General features: G+C 46.3%; 1 protein-coding gene across 2 annotated transcripts in view; it reads right to left on the bottom strand.

Annotated features, from left to right (window-relative positions):
- Nucleotides 1–19150, bottom strand: part of LOC144603983 (protein kinase C beta type) — a 131621-nt gene that overhangs the window by 24947 nt on the left and 87524 nt on the right. For both annotated transcript variants that reach the window (XM_078417914.1, XM_078417913.1), the window contains exons 5-11: nucleotides 17525–17653; nucleotides 14037–14193; nucleotides 12829–12963; nucleotides 11876–11975; nucleotides 9010–9156; nucleotides 7085–7258; nucleotides 3974–4065 (exon numbers count right to left, since the gene is read on the bottom strand). In XM_078417914.1, the coding sequence (XP_078274040.1) occupies nucleotides 3974–4065; nucleotides 7085–7258; nucleotides 9010–9156; nucleotides 11876–11975; nucleotides 12829–12963; nucleotides 14037–14193; nucleotides 17525–17653 (934 nt within the window). The remainder of the gene's footprint in view (nucleotides 1–3973; nucleotides 4066–7084; nucleotides 7259–9009; nucleotides 9157–11875; nucleotides 11976–12828; nucleotides 12964–14036; nucleotides 14194–17524; nucleotides 17654–19150) is intronic.

Here is a 19150-nt window from a genome sequence, read left to right as displayed (position 1 = left end):
GCCTTCCATCACAGTGAGGAGGGACTGGAGGAGACTCACTGTGATGGATGTTTCTTTTTGTTTGGTGTTAGTTGTGATTGTATGTGTTATTGCATTTTTATTGATTAATCTTATTGGTCTTATTGTTCAACTGCGGGTAATGTTTCATTTTACTACACATTTATGTGTATGTAACAAATAAACGACTATTGACTATTGACTATTGAGTTAAAAAAGGAAATCAAAAGGGCAAAAAGGGGACAGGAGTTAGGAGTTAGATGGAGCTCTGGCTGATAGCATTAAGGATAATCCCAAGTGATTTTATACATAGATACATAGACAATAACCATTCGGCCCCTCGAGCCAGCACCGCCATTCAATGTGATCATGGCTGATCATCCACAATCTGTACCCCGTTCCTGCCTTCTCCCCAAACCCCTTGATTCCACCAGACCTAAGAGCTCCATCTAACTCTCTTTTGAATGCATCCAGTAAATCGACCTGCACTGCCTTCTGAGGCAGAGAATTTTACAAATTCACAACTCTCTGTGTGAAAAAGTATTTCCTCATCTCAGTTCTAAATAGCCTACCCCTTATTCTTAAACTGTGGCCCCTGGTTCAGGACTGCCCCAACATTGGGAACATGTTTCCTGCATCTAGCTTGTGCAATCCCTTAATAATTTTATATGTTTCTATAATATCCCCTCTCATCCTTCTAAATTCAGTGAATACAACCCCAGTCGCTCCATTCTTTCATCATAAGACAGTCCCACAATCCCGGGAATTAACCTCGTGAACCTACGCTGCACTCCCTCAATAGCAAGAATGTCCTTCCTCAAATTCGGAGACCAAAACTGCACATAATACTCCAGGTGTGGTCTCACCAGGGCCATGTACAACTGCAGAAGGACCTCTTTGCTCCTTTACTCAACTTGTTATGAAGGCCAACATGCTATTAGCTTTCTTCGCTGCCTGCTGTACCTGTATGCTTACTTTCAGTGACTGATGTACTAGGACACCCAGGTCTTGTTGTACTTCCCCTTTTCCTAACCTGAAACCATTCAGATAATAATCTGCCTTCCCTTTCTTGCCTCCAGGAGATAACCTCGTATTTATCCACATTATACTGCATCTGCCATGCATCTGCCCACTCACCTAACCGGCCCAAGTCACTCTGCATCCTCATAGCACCCTCTTCATAGTTCACACTGCCATCCAACTTTGTGTCATCTGCAAATTTGCTAATATTACTTTTAATTCCTTCATCTAAATCATTAATGTATATTGTAAATAGCTGCAGTCCCAGCACCGAGCCTTGCGGCACCCCACTAGTTACTACCTGCCATTCTGAAAGTGACCCATTACTCCCAACTCTTTGTTTTCTGTCTGCCAACCAATTTTCTATCCATGTCAATACCCTACCCCCATACCATGTGCTCTAATTTTGCCCACTAATCTCCTTTGTGGGACCTTATCAATGGCTTTCTGAAATCCAGGTACACTACATCCACTGGCTCTCTTTTGTCCATTTTACTAGTTACATCCTCAAAAAATTCCAGAAGAGTTGTCAAGCATGATTTCCCCTTCGTAAATCCAAGATGACTTGGACCGATCCTGTTACTGCTATCCAAATGCACCGCTATTCAATTTTTGATAATCGACTCCAGCATTTTCCCCCCCACCGATGTCAGGCTAACTAGTTTATAATTCCCTGCTTTCTCTCTCCCTCCTTTCTTGAAAAGTGGGATAACATTAGCTACCCTCCAATCCACAGGAACTGATCTAGAATCTATAGAACATTGGAAAATGATCACCAATGCGTCCACTGTGGGTGACGAAATCTCGTCCAAAAGACTTGTTTTTTTTGGATGACAATCAAGGTAGTTCTGATTCTGATTCGAGAGCCACCTCCTTGAGTACCCTGGGATGCAGACCATCAGGCCCTGGGGATTTATCAGCCTTCAATCCCATCAGTCTACCCAACATCATTTCCTTACTAATGTGAATTTCCTTCAGTTCCTCTAACACCCTAGGTCCTCTGACCCCTAGTACACCTGGGAGATTGTTTGTGTCTTCCTTGGTGAAGACAGAACCAAAGTACCTGTTCAACTCGTCTGCCATTTCTTTGTTCCCCATAATAAATTCACCTGTTTCTGTCTTCAAGGGACCCACATTTGGCTTAACTTTTTTTTTCTCCCTTCACATACCTAAAGAAGCCTTTACTATCCTTCATGGCTAGCTTACCTTCATAGCTCATCTTTTCTCCCCATATTGCCTTTTTAGTTACCTTCTGTTGATCTTTAAAAGTTGCCCAATCCTCTAGCTTCGCACTCATCTTTGCTATGTTATACGTCTTCTCTTTTACTTTTATACTGTTCTTGACTTCCCTTGTCAGCCACGGTTGCCTCTTAGAGGCAGGAAACATGTTCCCAATGTTGGGGGAGTCCAGAACAAGGGGCCACAGTTTAAGAATAAGGGGTAGGCCATTTAGAACGGAGATGAGGAAGAACTTTTTCAGTCAGAGAGTGGTGAAGGTGTGGAATTCTCTGCCTCAGAAGGCAGTGGAGGCCAGTTTGTTGGATGCTTTCAAGAGAGAGCTGGATAGAGCTCTTAAGGATAGCGGAGTGAGGGGGTATGGGGAGAAGGCAGGAACGGGGTACTGATTGAGAGTGATCAGCCATAATCGCATTGAATGGCGGTGCTGGCTCGAAGGGCTGAATGGCCTACTCCTGCACCTATTGTCTATTGTCTATTGTCTATTAGGATAGGTTTAGAGGGATTAGATAGGGTTAGAGGGATATGGATCAAACACAGGCAGGTGGGACTAGAGTAGATGGGGCATGTTGGTTGGTGTGGGCAAGTTGGACTTTTTCAACACTGTGTGATTCTATGACTTTATGACACTTTTGTCGATTCTCCCCTTGCTCCATCCAAATTGATTCTACACCCTGATCTTTGAAACAAGACTTTTCTTTAACAAGCCAGTGATCTCAATTAACAATGTTTCCCACCTTTCCGTTCTGCTGAGCCTTCTGAAAAGACAAGTGTCCTGGAATATTCAATTCCCAATACTAATCATTTTATAACTATGTCATTACCAGTGGCTACTGGATATCCCATTTCTAATAGTACCCCCAATGCCATAGAAAATCAAAAAAGTTGCAGATATTACAAATCTGGAACAAAAACAGAAAACGTTGGTAACGTTCAGCAAGTCAGGTGGCATCGGTGGAAAGTGAAACAATTTATGTTTTAGGTCTGGGATCCATCATCAGAATCTTTGTCTGTCACAGGGTCCTGAGCTTTAAACATGAACTGTTTCTCCTTACTCTGATGTTAATTCAGGTATCACATTGTAAATACTTTTTTGGCTCAGGCAAAGAACCTTTTAGCCACTTTTTACCATTTTTCTATGCGCTGATTCTATTTTCAGATGTATGCTTGGTCTCTTCCTGTCAGCTTTGCTCTATTGCACTATCACCAAGTCCTTTCTGTCTAACTTTCTAAACCTCCACTTACCTGAATCTTCCTCCCAACTATTTAGATTATGGTCCTGTTTACAGGAGAGACACGTTAATTTCTTGATGTTCTCACGAGGATGCACTCATCTTCCCCCAAGATACATCTCTGCTTATGCATCCCTCGGTCAACAGAATAGAGCTGGGTTTATATTGATATCCAGGAGGGGAGCTAAAACCACAACCTCCTGGGATTGTTAACTTGGGAGTCACAAGAGACTGTAGATGATGGAATTTTAAGCAAAAACAAAGTGCTGGAGGAACACGAGCAGCATCTGTGGAGGGAATGGACAGGCGACGTTTTAAGTCAGGACCCTTGACTGATGGCGTAGGGAGGATGAAGCTGGAAAAAAAGATGAACTTGCCACATGACTTGACTGGATTGATAAAGTGAAGAAATGTTGGGGTGTGCAGCAGTAGAAGAACTTTACCAAAGTAAAGGCAGCAATAGGTTCCGTGGTAAGACAGAAACTTACACAGCATGGGGCTCCTTGAATCTGCCAACTTGCTGAATCTGGTACATGAGGTCACCTCCATTCACATACTCCATCACAAAGTACAACCGCTCCTGGCAGAAAGAGAGTGAGAGAGTGAGGGAAGGACTGTCCTCATGGCAAGCAAAGTCGAACACGGCTTTACAGAACGACATGCCAACCTTCACAGATCATTGCCCCATTTCCAGCCAGAACTTGAACTCTTTTTGTGTAAGTTTCTTTTTTATGGATCGAGAAGCTATCAATATTTTGGTCGGCAACCGTTCGTCAGAGCAAATTTCGCTATATTACAAATTGAACATTAATGCAAGAGGGTTGCAGTATAAAAATGAGAAAGTGTTGTTGGTCAGCCCACCCCTGGATAACTGAGCACCGTTTTGGTCCCCTTACGCAGGATCAGATACATTGGCATTGGGGGAAGTCCAAAGGAGATTCACCAGGCTAATACCAGGGACGAGAGGATTGTCCTATCATGTGGTTAATGAAGTTGGAGATATTTACTTAGGCGGTCAGAAGTCACCAGGAGTAGGCCACTAGGCCCCTCAATCCTGCCCTACCATTCAACATGATCCGGGCTGACCTGCCCCAGGCTTCATCTCCTCTTCAGTTCCTGTTCGCCATTGCCCTCAAACACTGATCTTTCAAACATTTTACAGGGGTATTGCAGTGTTTAAGTAAACACTCAGGACCTCTGGCCTTGCCAGATAGACAACTGGATTAGTCGCCCCTGAGACATACTATGACAGGTCAAGGATTGGGCCAATAGAACAGACTGGATGTAGGGAAGATGTTTCCGATGGCCCGGGGGGGGGGGGGGGGGGGGGGGGGAGGGGGCGGGCAGTAACAGGGTTAACAGGTGAAGGATACAAGGAAGGCTCTGAGAACAAATGAGGAGAAATCCCTTCTCTTAGAGATTGATGAACCTGTGGAATTTCCTATTGCTGATAGCTATTGAGGTCAAAGCATTAAATGTATTCAAGGAGGAGTCAAATATTGTCCAAGGGAGAGATGAAGGGATACAGGGAGAAAGCTGGAAGGGACTGAATCTGGATGAACACATTGAACGGTACAGCAGCCTTGAAGGGCTGAAGGGCCTATGCCTGTCCTATTTCCTATGTCTCAATGTTATGGATTTGTTAATTGCCAAGGCCATGTTACTAGGATGTGGGGATTGTTCAAGGTCATTTCACAGTTGATTTAAGTGGATTGATTTGGAGCTGTTTAGCAGCATTTCTAATGTAATGACATGCTGAGTTTCCATTTAATACTGCTGTATAATAATGCCAGCATATAATGTCAGCAATAGACTCCAAAGACATACAGGTTTGTAGGTTAATTGGCTTGGTATAATTGTAAATTGTCCCTAGTGTGCGTAGGATAGTGTAAGCTTGCGGGGATCTATGGTCGGCACGGATTTGATGGGCCAAAGGGCCTATTTCCATGCTGTATCTCTAAACTATATTAAATAACTACTGACAACAAAAAGGTTACTCACGTTGCCACTGAAGTAATTTTATTGGGTCTCTGAGGTCAACTACATGTTCACATTTACAAGTGTCTCTTCTGTGTTTAGGTTGCTGGCGACTGTCGAGTTGTATTTTTGTCAGAGCAAGAAATTTGGCTATCCCTGTCCTGCTCAGTTGTGCTGTGCACGGTCTGGTACACGCTGTGCTTGTACACTGAAATCAGCTGAGACCTGATGCACTGAACACGGCTGCAGGACCTTCTTCCCCTGTTAGTTTCTCTGATGATGATGATGAAGGGGTTCGTGAACTCCTCTCTGTGCTAATTTTGATGGCTTCATTCTCAAGTTAGAACTAGCAGGTTGGAACTAACAGGTTGCAGGCTTCTGACTTGTTCTTTCTCACCCCAAACATGAGAGGAGATCGAATATTCGTCATAGAGATGAGGATATCTCCACTAGTGGGAGAGTCTAGGATCAGAGGCCACTGCCTCAGAATAAATGAACATACCTTTAAAAAAGGAGATGAGGAGGAATTTCTGTAGTAGGAGGGTGGGGAATGATAGATTCTTGATTAGTAAGGATGTCAGGGGTTATGGGGAGAAGGCAGGAGAATGGGGTTGAGAGGGAAAGATAGATCAGCCATGATTGAATGGCGGAGTAGACTCAATAGTCTGACCTAAATGACTTTTGGGTTCTGATTGATCAGAGTGTTGATCGCAAAGGAAGAACAACGATCCCTGTACAGAATGAACATCACAGGCAAACAGTCCATTATTCCCCATTCCAAACCCCGGCATGTGTACGTGAAATGGGGCAGGGGGCAGGGATGAGCTCAGTGCCATGCTCAATCGCCGAGGTTTTCCAACTATCCTGTGCTGATTACTGAGGCTCTGTCATGTGTGATGTGTAATTGAGCCCAATCTCCCTGACTGCCATCACACTGGGGGGACACAACTGATGTGTTTGCTCTCGGTCTGCTAAGTCTGCTCTGCAGCTTCTGTTAGTTTCCTGGAAGGAGAGAATATATTTATGCCACTACTTGTACAGTGAGGAGATAACTACTTGGACGCTAGTCAGTGAGGGAGAATGTGTTGCAGTTAGCGCTGATGCTTGTATCTCCGAGGATCCTGGTTCAATCCTGGCCTCAGGCTCTGCCTGTGTGGAGTTTTCATGCTCTTCTCTGACTGGGTGAGTTTCCTCCCGGCGCTACCACAACCCCAATAAGTACTGGTAGATAAACATGTCTTGTGAATTCCCATTCATGAAGGCATGTGGCACAAAAATCAAAAGGGAGTTCACCGGCATTTGAGAGGGGATAAGCTGCAGTGTTACTAGGAACCTGAGGGGCAACTTCTTCACAAAGAGGGTGGTGGGTACACGGAATGAGCAGCCAGCGGACATTGTTGAGGCACGTACTATAACAACATTTAAAAGAAATTTGGACAGGTACATGGATAGGAAAAGTTTAGAGGGATCTGAGCCAGACAGGCAGATGGGACTAGGATAGATGGGGCATCTTGGTCAACGTGGACTAGTTGGGCCAAAGGGCTTGTTTCTGTTCTCTATGACTCTATGACTTGGGGAATGTACTGATGACAGATCTGCCTCCTGCACTCTCCCCAACTTACCATGGTCTGGAAGCAGGAGTGGAGTTGGGTCAGGAACTGGGGCTTCCCAGGAGCAGCTAGAACTCTTTTCTCCACCATGGTACACTCCACATCGTCGTCCTGGATTACCACATCCTTCTTCAGGATCTTGATGGCATACAGTTCGTCGGTGCCTTTTCTCTCTGCCAGCATCACCTGCAGAGCACAGACAGAACTTACTGCGGGATACTGCAACCGTGCAATACTGGGGAGAGATTGAAATGGTTATTGTTCTCCTCCTACCTCAGAGCCACAGATCCAGATAATCTCAAATTGGAGAGGTGTTATGTGAAATTGGAACTAGCAGGTTGTCCTTCCTCACCCCAAACACCGGGGCAGATCAAACATTCATCATAGAGATGAAGATGTTTCCACTGGTGGGAGAGACCTGGACTAGAGGGCACAGCCTCAGAAAACAAGGGACCCACTTTTAGAAAGGAGATCATGCAAGACTACGTTCAGTGCAATTCAAAGCCCTGACTGTCAGCAAGATATTGAGCGGCAGAAAACACCACAGCTGACGACAACATCACTTTCACTTAACAATCATCCTGGCACAGATGCTAAATAGGTTCAGAAATCCCAAATGATTTGTTTTTATGCAAATTAGGAAGAAATATCATCCACAGTGATTTTCTGTTTCTTCCAAGACTGCCACAGTGGAAAGCAGAGACTGGATTGGAACTCTCAGGCCCACACTACATTTGGCAGCACACTAGCCATCCCGGGGATCTCCTGACCTGAGCAATGAAAGCACCATGGAAGGATCGTGGATGACAGGGTAGGGGAGGATAAAGGACTTGATTTGGTATATGGCACCACTGGACTCCCCAAGAGCCCAAAAAATCCCTTTGTGGTGCAGCCTCTGTCATGTTGGAGGCAGTGGGACAGCCAGCCAGAGTGGAGCAAGCACTTAACAGGTAGGAGGTGAATGAACAGACAATCAGTCTATTTAGTGCAGTGACTGATCTATAATATTGACCCGGAAATCACCGATAATTACACCTCACTTTTTCCAAAGTAACGCCTCAGGGTATATCACACCCAGCTGAGAGATTAATGGTTAGGCTGATTCGAGCTCTGACAAAACACAACTCTAAACCCTTCAACTTGACTATACTTATCTTCACCCCTCCCCAAAGTCTCAACTTCTACCCTATAATGGGCGACTAGAACTGCACGTAATACTCCAAATGCACCCTAAGCAAAGTCTTATAGAGCTGCATCACGACTTCTTGACTCTTATACTCAATGCCTCTAGCAATGAGGGCAAGCATACCATAAGCCTTCTTTACCACCATTTCTACTTGTGCTGTCACCTTCAGTTAGCGATGGTTGGATTCCAAGATCCCTCTGCACATCAATGCTGTTAAGGGTCTTGCCATTAACTGTATACTCTCCCCTTACATTCAACCTCCCAAAGTGCAACACCTCACACTTGCTCGGATTGAACTCCAACTGCTCTTTGTTAAACTTACTCACCAGTGATCTCATCCCTGGAACACCTGAATAAGAGAGAGTCCTAGATCAGACTTCTATTCATGGACTATAGCTCTGCTTTCAATACCATTATCCCAGCTCATCCAAGCTCATCTCCAAACTCGTGGAACTTGGAGTCAGCGCTCATCAGTGCAACTGGATCCTCGACTTCTTGCCCAACAGACCACAATTAGTGTGAATCGCGTGCATTTTAACTTCAGGATCAGCCTACCATGAGAGACTTTATCAAAAGCCTTACTGAACTCCATGTATACAACATCCATTGCCTTACCTTCATTAATTTCTATTGTTACTTCCTCAAAAAACTCAATTCAGTACCCTTCACTGCTTCCTACACTTCAGCAGGGATTGTGCAGATGGCAGGCAGACTGCCTCAACAAACACACAGTGCTGCTAGCCACTCCTACCTTCCCAAAGCTGCCCTTCCCAAGCACTATCAAGAAGTTGAAATCGGCCAGCTTCATCCGGTCTCGATTGCCATTATTGTCGATCTTAGACCAGGAGTTAGATCTCATTTCCTCGGCTGCCTTTGATCCTGGCCCAATTCTGGCTCTCTGGAAAAAGACAGAACATCATTGGAAATAAAACTCGAGCAGTGGCTTACAGCCTGAGAACTGTGAATAACTACAAGGCCAAAGATAAGGGGCTGTGAAGTGAATAAGGCATGCTGGAGACTTAGGTTCAATACAGTGCTTGAGTGTGTGTGAGTGTGTGTGAGTGTGCATGTTTGTGTGTGTGAGTGTGTGTGAGTGAGTGTGAGTGAGTGTGCGTGAGTGTGTGTGTGTGTGTGTGCGTGAGTGTGCGTGAGTGTGCGTGAGTGTGCGTGAGTGTGTGTGTGTTGTAGGGCAGAACCCAATCAAATGGAGTTATTTGGAGAACAGCTACCCAGGCACTGCTCAAAAAATTGGATTTTAATTGAGAAATACAGGTGGCAAGCAGAGTACTAGGTTGGCTCAAGACTATCAAAGTTCTGGCAGTTTACACAAAAAAGAGCAGACACTCAGAATGAATGAATGAATGAATGAATGAATATAACTTTATTGTCATTCCAAACTATACAGACGAGTGCATATTTGAACAAAATTCCATTGTAACTGGCTTCAATGTAACACCAAATAATAAGTGATTAAAGAAAAATAAATAAATAAGTAACTCACACATAAAATAATGGCGGTGGATCATTGTGAATTCAAGAGTCTGATGGCTCGGGGGAAGAAGCTACTGCAGAACCTGGCTGTTCTGCTCCGTATGCTGCAGTACCTTTGACCAGAGGGCAGCAGGGTGAACAGTCCATGATGGAGATGGGTGGGGTCTTTAATGATATTTTTGGCCTTGGACAAGCAGCGTCTGTGTGCAATGTCCTAGATGGAAGAAAGTGAAGTCCCGATGATTTTCTCAGCCGTCCTCACCACTCTCTGCATGGACTCCCAGTCTGAGGCTTTGCAGTCCCCAGACCGGACAGAGATGCAGTTGGTCAGTATGCTCTCTATGGTGCCTCTGTAGAGAGTGGTGAGGATGGGATGGGGAAGGTGTGCTCTTCTCATCCGGCGCAGAAAGTGCAAACGCTGCTGGGCTCTCTTGACTAGAGATGCAGTGTTTAGGGACCAGGTCAGACTGTCTGTGATCTGCACCCCCAGGAACTTAGTGCTACTGACTACCTCCACCGCGGTGTCACTGATGTGGAGTGGTGTCTGCCCGTGCCGGTTTCACCTGAAGTCAACGATGATCTCCTTTGTTTTTGCGACATTCAGGACCCTATTGCTCATGTTGCACCAGTCCACCAGTTGTTTCACCTCCTCCCTGTAAGCTAGTTCATTGTCGTCCCGGATAAGGCCCACCATTGGTTTGTCATCCGCGAACTTCATGATGTGATTTGTACTGAACCTGGCACAACAGTGGTGGGTCATCAGGGTAAACAGCAGTGGACTCAGGACACAGCCCTGAGGGGAACCGGTGCTCAGAGAGATGATGTTGGAGATGTTGTTTCCAACCCGCACAGACTGGGGTCTGTCAGTGAGGAAGTCCAGTAGCCAGTTACACAAGGGGGTGCTAAGGCCCAGTGGACCCAATTTGCTTACCAAGTGCTGAGGGATGATCGTGTTGAATGCTGAACTGAAGTCCAAGAACAGCATTCGCACATCTGTGTTCTTCTCCTCCAGATGTGCCAGGCGCAGGTGGAGTGCAGAGGATATGGTGTCCTCTGTGGAGCGGTTTGGCCGGTAAGCAAACTGGAATGGGTCAAGTGTGGGGGGGGAAGTCTGGAGATGATATGGTCCTTGACCAGCCTCTCGAAGCACTTCATCATTATGGGATTGAGTGCTGCAGGGCAGTAATCATTGAGACATGTGATTGTGGATTTTCTTTGGCACTGGTATGTTGTTAGCAGTCTTAAGGCACGAGAGGACAATAGCCTGGTTCAGCGAGGTGTTGAAGTTATCAGTGAGGACATGTGCCAGCTGATCAGCACATTCCCTGAGCACCCGGCCTGGTATGTTATCAGGGCCTGCCGCCTTCTGTGCGTTGACTCTTCTTAGGGTCCTCTGGACATCTGCTGTGTCGAGACTGAGTGCCTGTTCATCATGGTGAGGAATAGCTTCCCTCGCAGGTGTGTTGTTGAGTGCCTCGAACCATCCAAAATATTTATTGAGTTCATTGAGAAAACATGTGCTGTCTTCACAGGGTGGTGGAGCAGTCTTATGGCCTGTGATGGTTTGGATTCCCTGCCACATGCGCCTGGTGTTCATGGGGTCATGAAGGACACTCGGGATTTCCTGACCATGGGCACGCTTTGCTAGCCTGATGACTCAGTTCAGGTTGGCCCTTGCTGATCTGAGTGCCACCATGATGAATTTCCCCATTGACTTTTTTTCCCACAGGTCCCGTATTGAGTGATAGATAGTGGGAGTGGACACAGGGGCTCACACTGTTTATGGAGGGAGTACCGGGGCAGTGATGAGTGAATGAGAAACCCAGGTTAAGGGTACGTATGTACAGTATGGAGAACCCAGAATGAATCACAGCCTCAGGGGTTTGGGGAGGCTGTATGTGAATTAATAGATATCTGGGAATGAATTAAAGTGGGATTCTAATCCAGGACCTGATGCTACCTGGCAGCAAATGACAAGTAAGAACCCAAACTAGGGTTTGGAATGGGGTGGGGGCTGACTCCAGACAATCTGTGATAGTAGTCGGGCTTGCAGCTCCTTATACATACTTCACCCCAAATCCTCACCCAGACTGCATTCCAGCTCCAAATGATTGCAGTTCACTTACCTCAAATTTCTGCCTGAGATCTTCATTTCCTTCAACATCCTCTTCGGGGGGCACTGGGACGTTATAATACTCCCCTTCCTCCTGGCTCAACAACTTGTACCTGCACAAGGAACGACACGTTCAGCGTCACCAGCCTGTTACTACCACTCCACCCCAGTGAATAGCAGTGAGCTTGAAGCGCTGGTCGAGGGAGCGGAGAGCACCACAGCAGAGCTGTTCAGGTTTTAACCCTCCATTTCCTGGTCAGTTCCCAGTGAACAGCACGAGAATCTGTCTCCACCACTCAGCCTCACCAGAGACAGTGTCAGGCCCCAGGGAACCTGGCTCCGCTCCGCTGCTCTGCCAGCACAGTCCACTCACTGGAAGGACTGATGACTTGGTCAGCCCACTGGGTTGGGTGAAACCAAAGGACATGGGAGTAGAATTAGGCCATTCAACCCAACGAGTCTACTCCACCATTCAATCGTGGCGGATCTATTTTTTCATCTCAACCCCATTCTCCTGCTCCCCCCACACACAGAATGCCATGAAGAAAGATGGTGCAATAGACGCAATGAAGCAAAGCATTGACATCATTTCAAAACTGTTCCCTTACCATTTTGGGGCATGGCACTGTACCATTGCACTCAATCCACATAAACATGAGATCTGCATTGACATCATGGAGATTGAACAAAGGCAGGCAGATGGGGCTGAGGCCCATGATCCTGGCAGAACGCTCCCGAGGGACCAAATGACTTCCTGCTCCTCTGAGGTTATTTTGAGTGGGCAGATCAAGAGCAGGGATCTCAAGGGCCTTCTCTTGCTTGCCACAACACGCACTGGGCATTTGGATGTCTGGAGACTTGACATGATTATAATCAGAATCATCCCTCATTACAGCACTGAGTATGAGAGGCTGGGCAGCTGTCTTTTCCCTCTGTCAGAGAGGAACAACAACATCTTCCACTCACCAGCTATTGACCGCTGCTTTCTGCAGCTCCGAGATGCCAAAAGAGAGCGATCCCATGAAATCATTCCTGCTGGTTAGGTCCCAGTCCCATATTCCAATGGAAAGCCTCCGATCCTTATCAGAATCCTTCAGATTGCTGTTGGGAGAGAAGGACATGAACACCAAGAGTTAGGAGCTAAGGGATCACTGCAGCAATCAGCACAGAGCCAGAGCACAGCTGCCTCCCACAACATGGAGAGCATGTGTTGGCAACATTTGTGAACAAGCTCCCTTTGGGTGCAGCTGAAGCAGCGTTTAGTTATTGGGCTGAGGTTGGCCCATCCCCCAGCATCTCCAGGGCAGGCACCTGGGCCATGACTGACTCAGACACGCTCAGAGGGTTTAGACAGACAATAAAGGATCCAAGCTACACTTGTGGGGCTGCAGCTTGGAGAGGAGCTGGAAGGAAGCAGTATTCCTGTGTGCTCCTGCTCCAAGCTGGTAGAAGAAGTGTGGCCAAATTGAGGTAACCCATCTTGTGTAAGGTACATGTGTTAGACAGGGTGTGTCAGTCAGGAGGGAGTGAATATTTAAGGGAGCTGCTGGAGGAACTCGATGGGTCAAACGGCATCTGTGGAGGGAAATGGATAGTTGATACTTCAGGTTGGGACCTCCAGATGAAGGTTTTGACCTGAAACAGCAACTTTCCATTTCCCTCCAAAGACACAGCCTTCCCACAGCTGACTTCCTCCAACAGTTCTCCTGTTTTGCTACAGATTTCATCATCTGCAGTTAATCAACCATTGAAAATGATTGTTTTCAATCATTAATGAAGTTCAGTTCAGTTTATTGTCACATGTACCGAGGTATAGTGAAAAGCTTTTTGATGCATGCTAACTAGTCAGCTGAAAGACAATACATGATTACAATCAATCCATCTACAGCATATAGATACATGATAAGGGAAAAACCTTTAGTGCAAGGTAAAGCCAGCAAAGTCCAATCAAGGATGGTCCGAGGGTCATCACAGAGGTAGATAGTAGATCAGCACTGCTCTCTGGTTGTGGTAGGATGATTCAGTTGCCTGACAACAGCTGGGAAGATGTTACGGGACACGGAGTGGGGTAAGATATTGAATTGTGAGTAGGATTCACAAAGTCACACACACTGTTAGCCCCTGCCCAGCTAGTTATTCCTGCTTACACAAGTTTCTATCAGTTTGACCCTTACAATGTGAAACTCTCGTTCCAGGTTGGGTTGAGGGAGCATTTGATGGTCTTGGTTTTCTGCTTGCTCTCACTCTTTGGGTCCGGAATCAGCTTCAACTTCACGTAGGGGTCTGAGAGGCCATTGGGGTCCATGGGCACCAGGTTCCGAGCTTCTTTCACTGGATAAAGACAGGCACAGACAAGAAGCAGAGAGTGGGCATGGTTATCATATTGTACAGAACATACACCACCCAATAACCCAGTTTGTGCTATTGGAGATAATCTCTTCGGCCAACATCAACATGGAAGTTCCACGGTCTTTCATCCCACCCTTGCTGAATGCCCATGTTCCTCGCATTATAATTATAACACCACGTCTGATGTCAGAAGGACCACATTAAAGGAGCTCTTGCACAAACTTGGATTGTTTTCTTTGGAGCATCAGAGGTTGAAGGGAGACTTGATAGAAGTCCATAAAATAAGTGGTGTTCAAGAGGCTTTTAGCTAGGCACATAGAAGTCCAAGGAATAGAGGGATATGGATCATGTACAGGCAGATGAGATCAGTTTAACTTTGCTCAGGTTCAGAGCAAACATTGTGGGCTGAAGGGCCCGTTTCTGTGCTGTAGTATCAAGGCACAGATAGGATAGACAATCAGAACTAGGGTGGAAATGTCAAAGACTAGAGAGCTTAGTTCTCTAAAAAAGGTAGCCAATATCATCAAGGACCCATACCACACTGGCCATGCTCTCATTTTACCCCTGCCATCTGGAAGAAGGTATAGGAGTCTGAAAGCTGCAATGTCCAGGTTCGGGACCTCTTTGTAACCACCATCAGGCTATGGAACACTATGAACTCCAACTAGATTCCAAATGGCCTAATTTGTACCAGAGACCTGGTACTGGGATGTCCCAGGGTACTTGAGTAGATGGAGAATGGTTTGTGAAGTGCTGTCGCTGTGAGGATGTAGGAAAAACCTGCATTCAATCTACAAAACCTCAGGCCCCGCAACCAGCATGGGACAATGACACATCACCTATTTTAGTACTGGTCACATGATAACCTTGTCTGATCTGCTAGTCTTCCCGAGATGGAACAATGAGACCAGTTGACTTTCCAACCTTCAAAGAAGCAGCACTGGTGATGGTTCTCGGGGGAAAGGAGCATTGAACGTTTGTGTAGGAAGGAACTGCAGATGCTGGTTTTCACCGAAGATAGACACAAAATGCTGGAATAACACAGCGGGACAGGCAGCGTCTCTGGAGAGAAGGAATGGGTGTTGTTTTGGAACGAGAAGGGTCTTGACCCAAAACTGTCTGTCCTGCTGAGTTACTGCAGCATTTTGTGTCTAGTTTGAGCATTGAGCGTAGTAGGGAATGCTGGAATCAGAATAAACCACCTTGTAAATATTGTCATTTGATGTCCTGGAGAAATGTTGTCCGAGAGCCTTGAAACCGATGTTGGAACTGCTCACAGCAAGGGACTGCGGAATCTACCATTAGGTGACCATCAGTCTATCATTTCTCCATATAATGAAACCCTTCTTGGGGTATGAATGGTATGTTGGCATTCATAGCAAGAGGATTTGAGTTTAGGAGCAGGGAGGTTCTACTGCAGTTGTACAGGGCCTTGGTGAGACCGCACCTGGAGTATTGTGTGCAGTTTTGGGCTCCTAATCTGAGGAAAGACGTTCTTGCCTTAGAGGGAGTACAGAGAAGGTTCACTAGATTGATCCCTGGGATGGCGGGACTTTCATATGAAGAAAGACTGGATAGACTAGGCTTGTACTCGCTGGAATTTAGAAGACTGAGGGGGGATCTTATAGAAACATATAAAATTCTTAAGGGGTTGGAGAGGCTAGATGCGGGAAGATTGTTCCCGATGTTGGGGGAGTCCAGAACCAGGGGTCACAACTTAAGGATAAGGGGGAAGTCTTTTAGGACCGAGATGAGAAAACATTTCTTCACACAGAGAGTGGTGAGTCTGTGGAATTCTCTGCCACAGAAGGTAGTTGAGGCCAGTTCATTGGCTATACTTAAGAGGGAGTTAGATGTGGCCCTTTTTTGCTAAAGGGATCAGGGGGTATGGAGAGAAGGCAGGTACAGGTTACTGAGCTGGATGATCAGCCATGATCATATTGAATGGCGGTGCAGGCTCGAAGGGCCGAATGGCCTACTCCTGCACCTATTTTCTATGTTTCTATGTTTCTATGTTTGAGTATAGATGGTATTGCTTTTAGAGAGTTTTAAATCATTACCCTTTTCTGTTTCAAAGTTGAAATGTGATTGCCTATTCTCCCAATCTCTCGCAAAGGCAGCATGTACTCATGCTGCTTCTGCAAAGTTGCAGACGTATTTCTGGATGTGCTCCACCAGATGGTGCTAATGCTCTTCGGAGGCAGCCCCTTGCATTCCAAGTTGATGTGTGTCCGCTCTGGTTCTCTGGGATTGGATGTTGCTGATGAGAGCAGTGTGAGAACTGCAGACTCTCCTGCCGACTGCATGATGTGGGGACAGTGCTCTCCTTCTCTTGCTGAAACACACTGTCTGTGTGTCTCCAGCGCACAAAACCTTGTGGTTCTCAACACTACGCTCGATGTTCCTTCTCTACTCGGAACCGTCAAGGGCATAGATTTCCAGCAATCAGTGGGGAGATTGCAGTTTTCCATCAGAACGTCCATGAATCTTATACCCTGTCCATCTGGTAAGTATCTGCTTAACATTTGTTAATGATGTTTCACGTATCTAACGGAGTGTAACTCGGAAGTCAGTGCTGACACTCATGGCCAGGAGAGGACACTGTTTATCCTGATAGTGGATTGGAAGTGTTTCATGGAGCCCACGTTGGTGGTATCTCTCCCGTGCTTTGAGTCCTGGAGGGCAAGGATCTCTGCTGCCCACTATATAATGAGCTTTGTACCAGGTCTGAGGTCTTTACGCTTTTTCTAATGTCCAAAGGCTGTGCTGACACACTGAAGGCAATAATGGATTTCATCATCGATATCTGCCTTCTCCAAGAGCTGGCTGCTGAGATGCAGGGTCTCAAAGTAGCAGGACAGTGCGATGCAGTGACTAAAGGTGGGCAGAGGTGTATGGCCCATTTTCTTGTATGCTCTCGTGAAAGTGTTGATGATACAGGTAAAGATAATAGACATAAAATGCTGGAGTAACTCAACGGAACAGGCAGCATCTCTGGATAGAAGGAATGGGTGACGTTTCGGGTTGAGACCCTTCTTCAGACGAAGGGTCTCAACCTAAAACGTCACCCATTCCTTCTATCCGGAGATGCTGCCTGTTCCGCTGAATTACTCCAGCAATTTGTGTCAATCTTCGGTGTAAACCAGCATCTGCAGTTCCTACACAGGTAGGAATAATATTACACCAACTGCCATGGAAAAATCGAATACAATAGCCCAGCTCGAAGCTACCATCCAATCCATAATGGTGTGGGAAAAGGTCAGAATTTGCCTGTGAGCAGGGTACAAATCTGGCAGAACAACATGACACTTACCTACAACGGTGAGCAAGTCCTTGATCATTTCCGCCTTGATGAAAATGCGTCCTCGTCGTTCAGTGTGGTCCATGCCACACATACTAGGCACATTGGAGACACATCGCTTATGGACGTTCATCATGCAGGCTGCAATGAAAAACAACAACTTAGTTCAGTGTAAGCCAGACCTGTCACCTGGTGTAGTCAGAGGGTGCCGACCTTGCCTGGCCACAGATTCCAGATTCTCACCCACTCTGCGAACAGGGTGAGAGACATATGTGTACGCCCTCGTGTACACTCCGATTTAATTGCTCTGAATTGACAGCAGAGGTCACAGCTGCTGACCGCGAGCCCGGGATGGTCATTACTGCCCAAATCTCTAGACCATTTACAATCCCACTGATACAAACACAAGGCCTGGATGGGATATTAAACCAAGGCTCACAGTCTCAAGACCAGCTCAAAGGTGCCGTCAGCACTGACCAGGAGATGAATACATCACTCAACCCTAGAGAGGGGCAGGGACTACACCAACCAAACCTGAACTCAGATAATGATACACCGACCCCCTGACGATATACCCACCCTGACAACTGATGATAAACCCACCCTCAACAGCTGATGATAAACCCACCCCTGACCACTGATGATAAACCCACCCCTGACCACTGATGATAATCCCACCCTCAACAACTGATGATAAACCCACCCCTGATCACTGATGATAATCCCACCCCTGATCACTGATGATAATCCCACCCTCAACAACTGATGATAAACCCACCCCTGACAACTGATGATAAACCCATCCTCAACAACTGATGATAAACCCACCTTCAACAACTGATGATAAACCCACCCTCAACAACTGATGATAAACCCACCTTCAACAACTGATGATAATCCCACCCCTGATCACTGATGATAATCCCACCCTCAACAACTGATGATAAACCCACCCCTGACAACTGATGATAAACCCACCCTCAACAACTGATGATAAACCCACCCTCAACAACTGATGATAAACCCACCTTCAACAACTGATGATAAACCCACCCTCAACAACTGATGATAAACCCACCCTCAACAACTGATGATAAACCCACCTTCAACAACTGATGATAAACCCACCCCTGACCACTGATGATAAACCCACCCTGATCACTGATGATAAACCCACCCTCAACAACTGATGATAAACCCACCCCTGACAACTGATAATAAACCCACCCCTGTCCACTGATGATATACCCACCCTGACCCAGATAATGACCCACCCACCCTAGAGAATGAAACACGCACACATACACGCAGACCCCTGATAATGACATACGCGCCTTGACTCCTGCCCATAGTTAATGACATATGCACCCTGAACCCTGACATCAGAAAATACCAACACTCCCCTGACACCTGACCCCAGATACATCCAGCCCCTGAGCTCCAATATCAGATAATGACACCCCACCCCCTGACCCTTGTCACCAGATTACAACACACCTACCCCTGACCCCCTGACCACATGTAATGACACACCCATCCCCTGACCAAGATAGTGACATACCCACTCCTGACTTTAACGTAAATGTAGATGGGTTGGTTAGTAATTTGACACCAGATGACACCAAAGTTGGTGGAGTT

Source organism: Rhinoraja longicauda, chromosome 21, assembly GCF_053455715.1.
Source record: "Rhinoraja longicauda isolate Sanriku21f chromosome 21, sRhiLon1.1, whole genome shotgun sequence".
NCBI classification, from domain to species: domain Eukaryota; kingdom Metazoa; phylum Chordata; class Chondrichthyes; order Rajiformes; family Arhynchobatidae; genus Rhinoraja; species Rhinoraja longicauda.
Note: the sequence above shows the minus strand (reverse complement) of the source record. Positions and strands in the feature narration are given on the sequence as shown.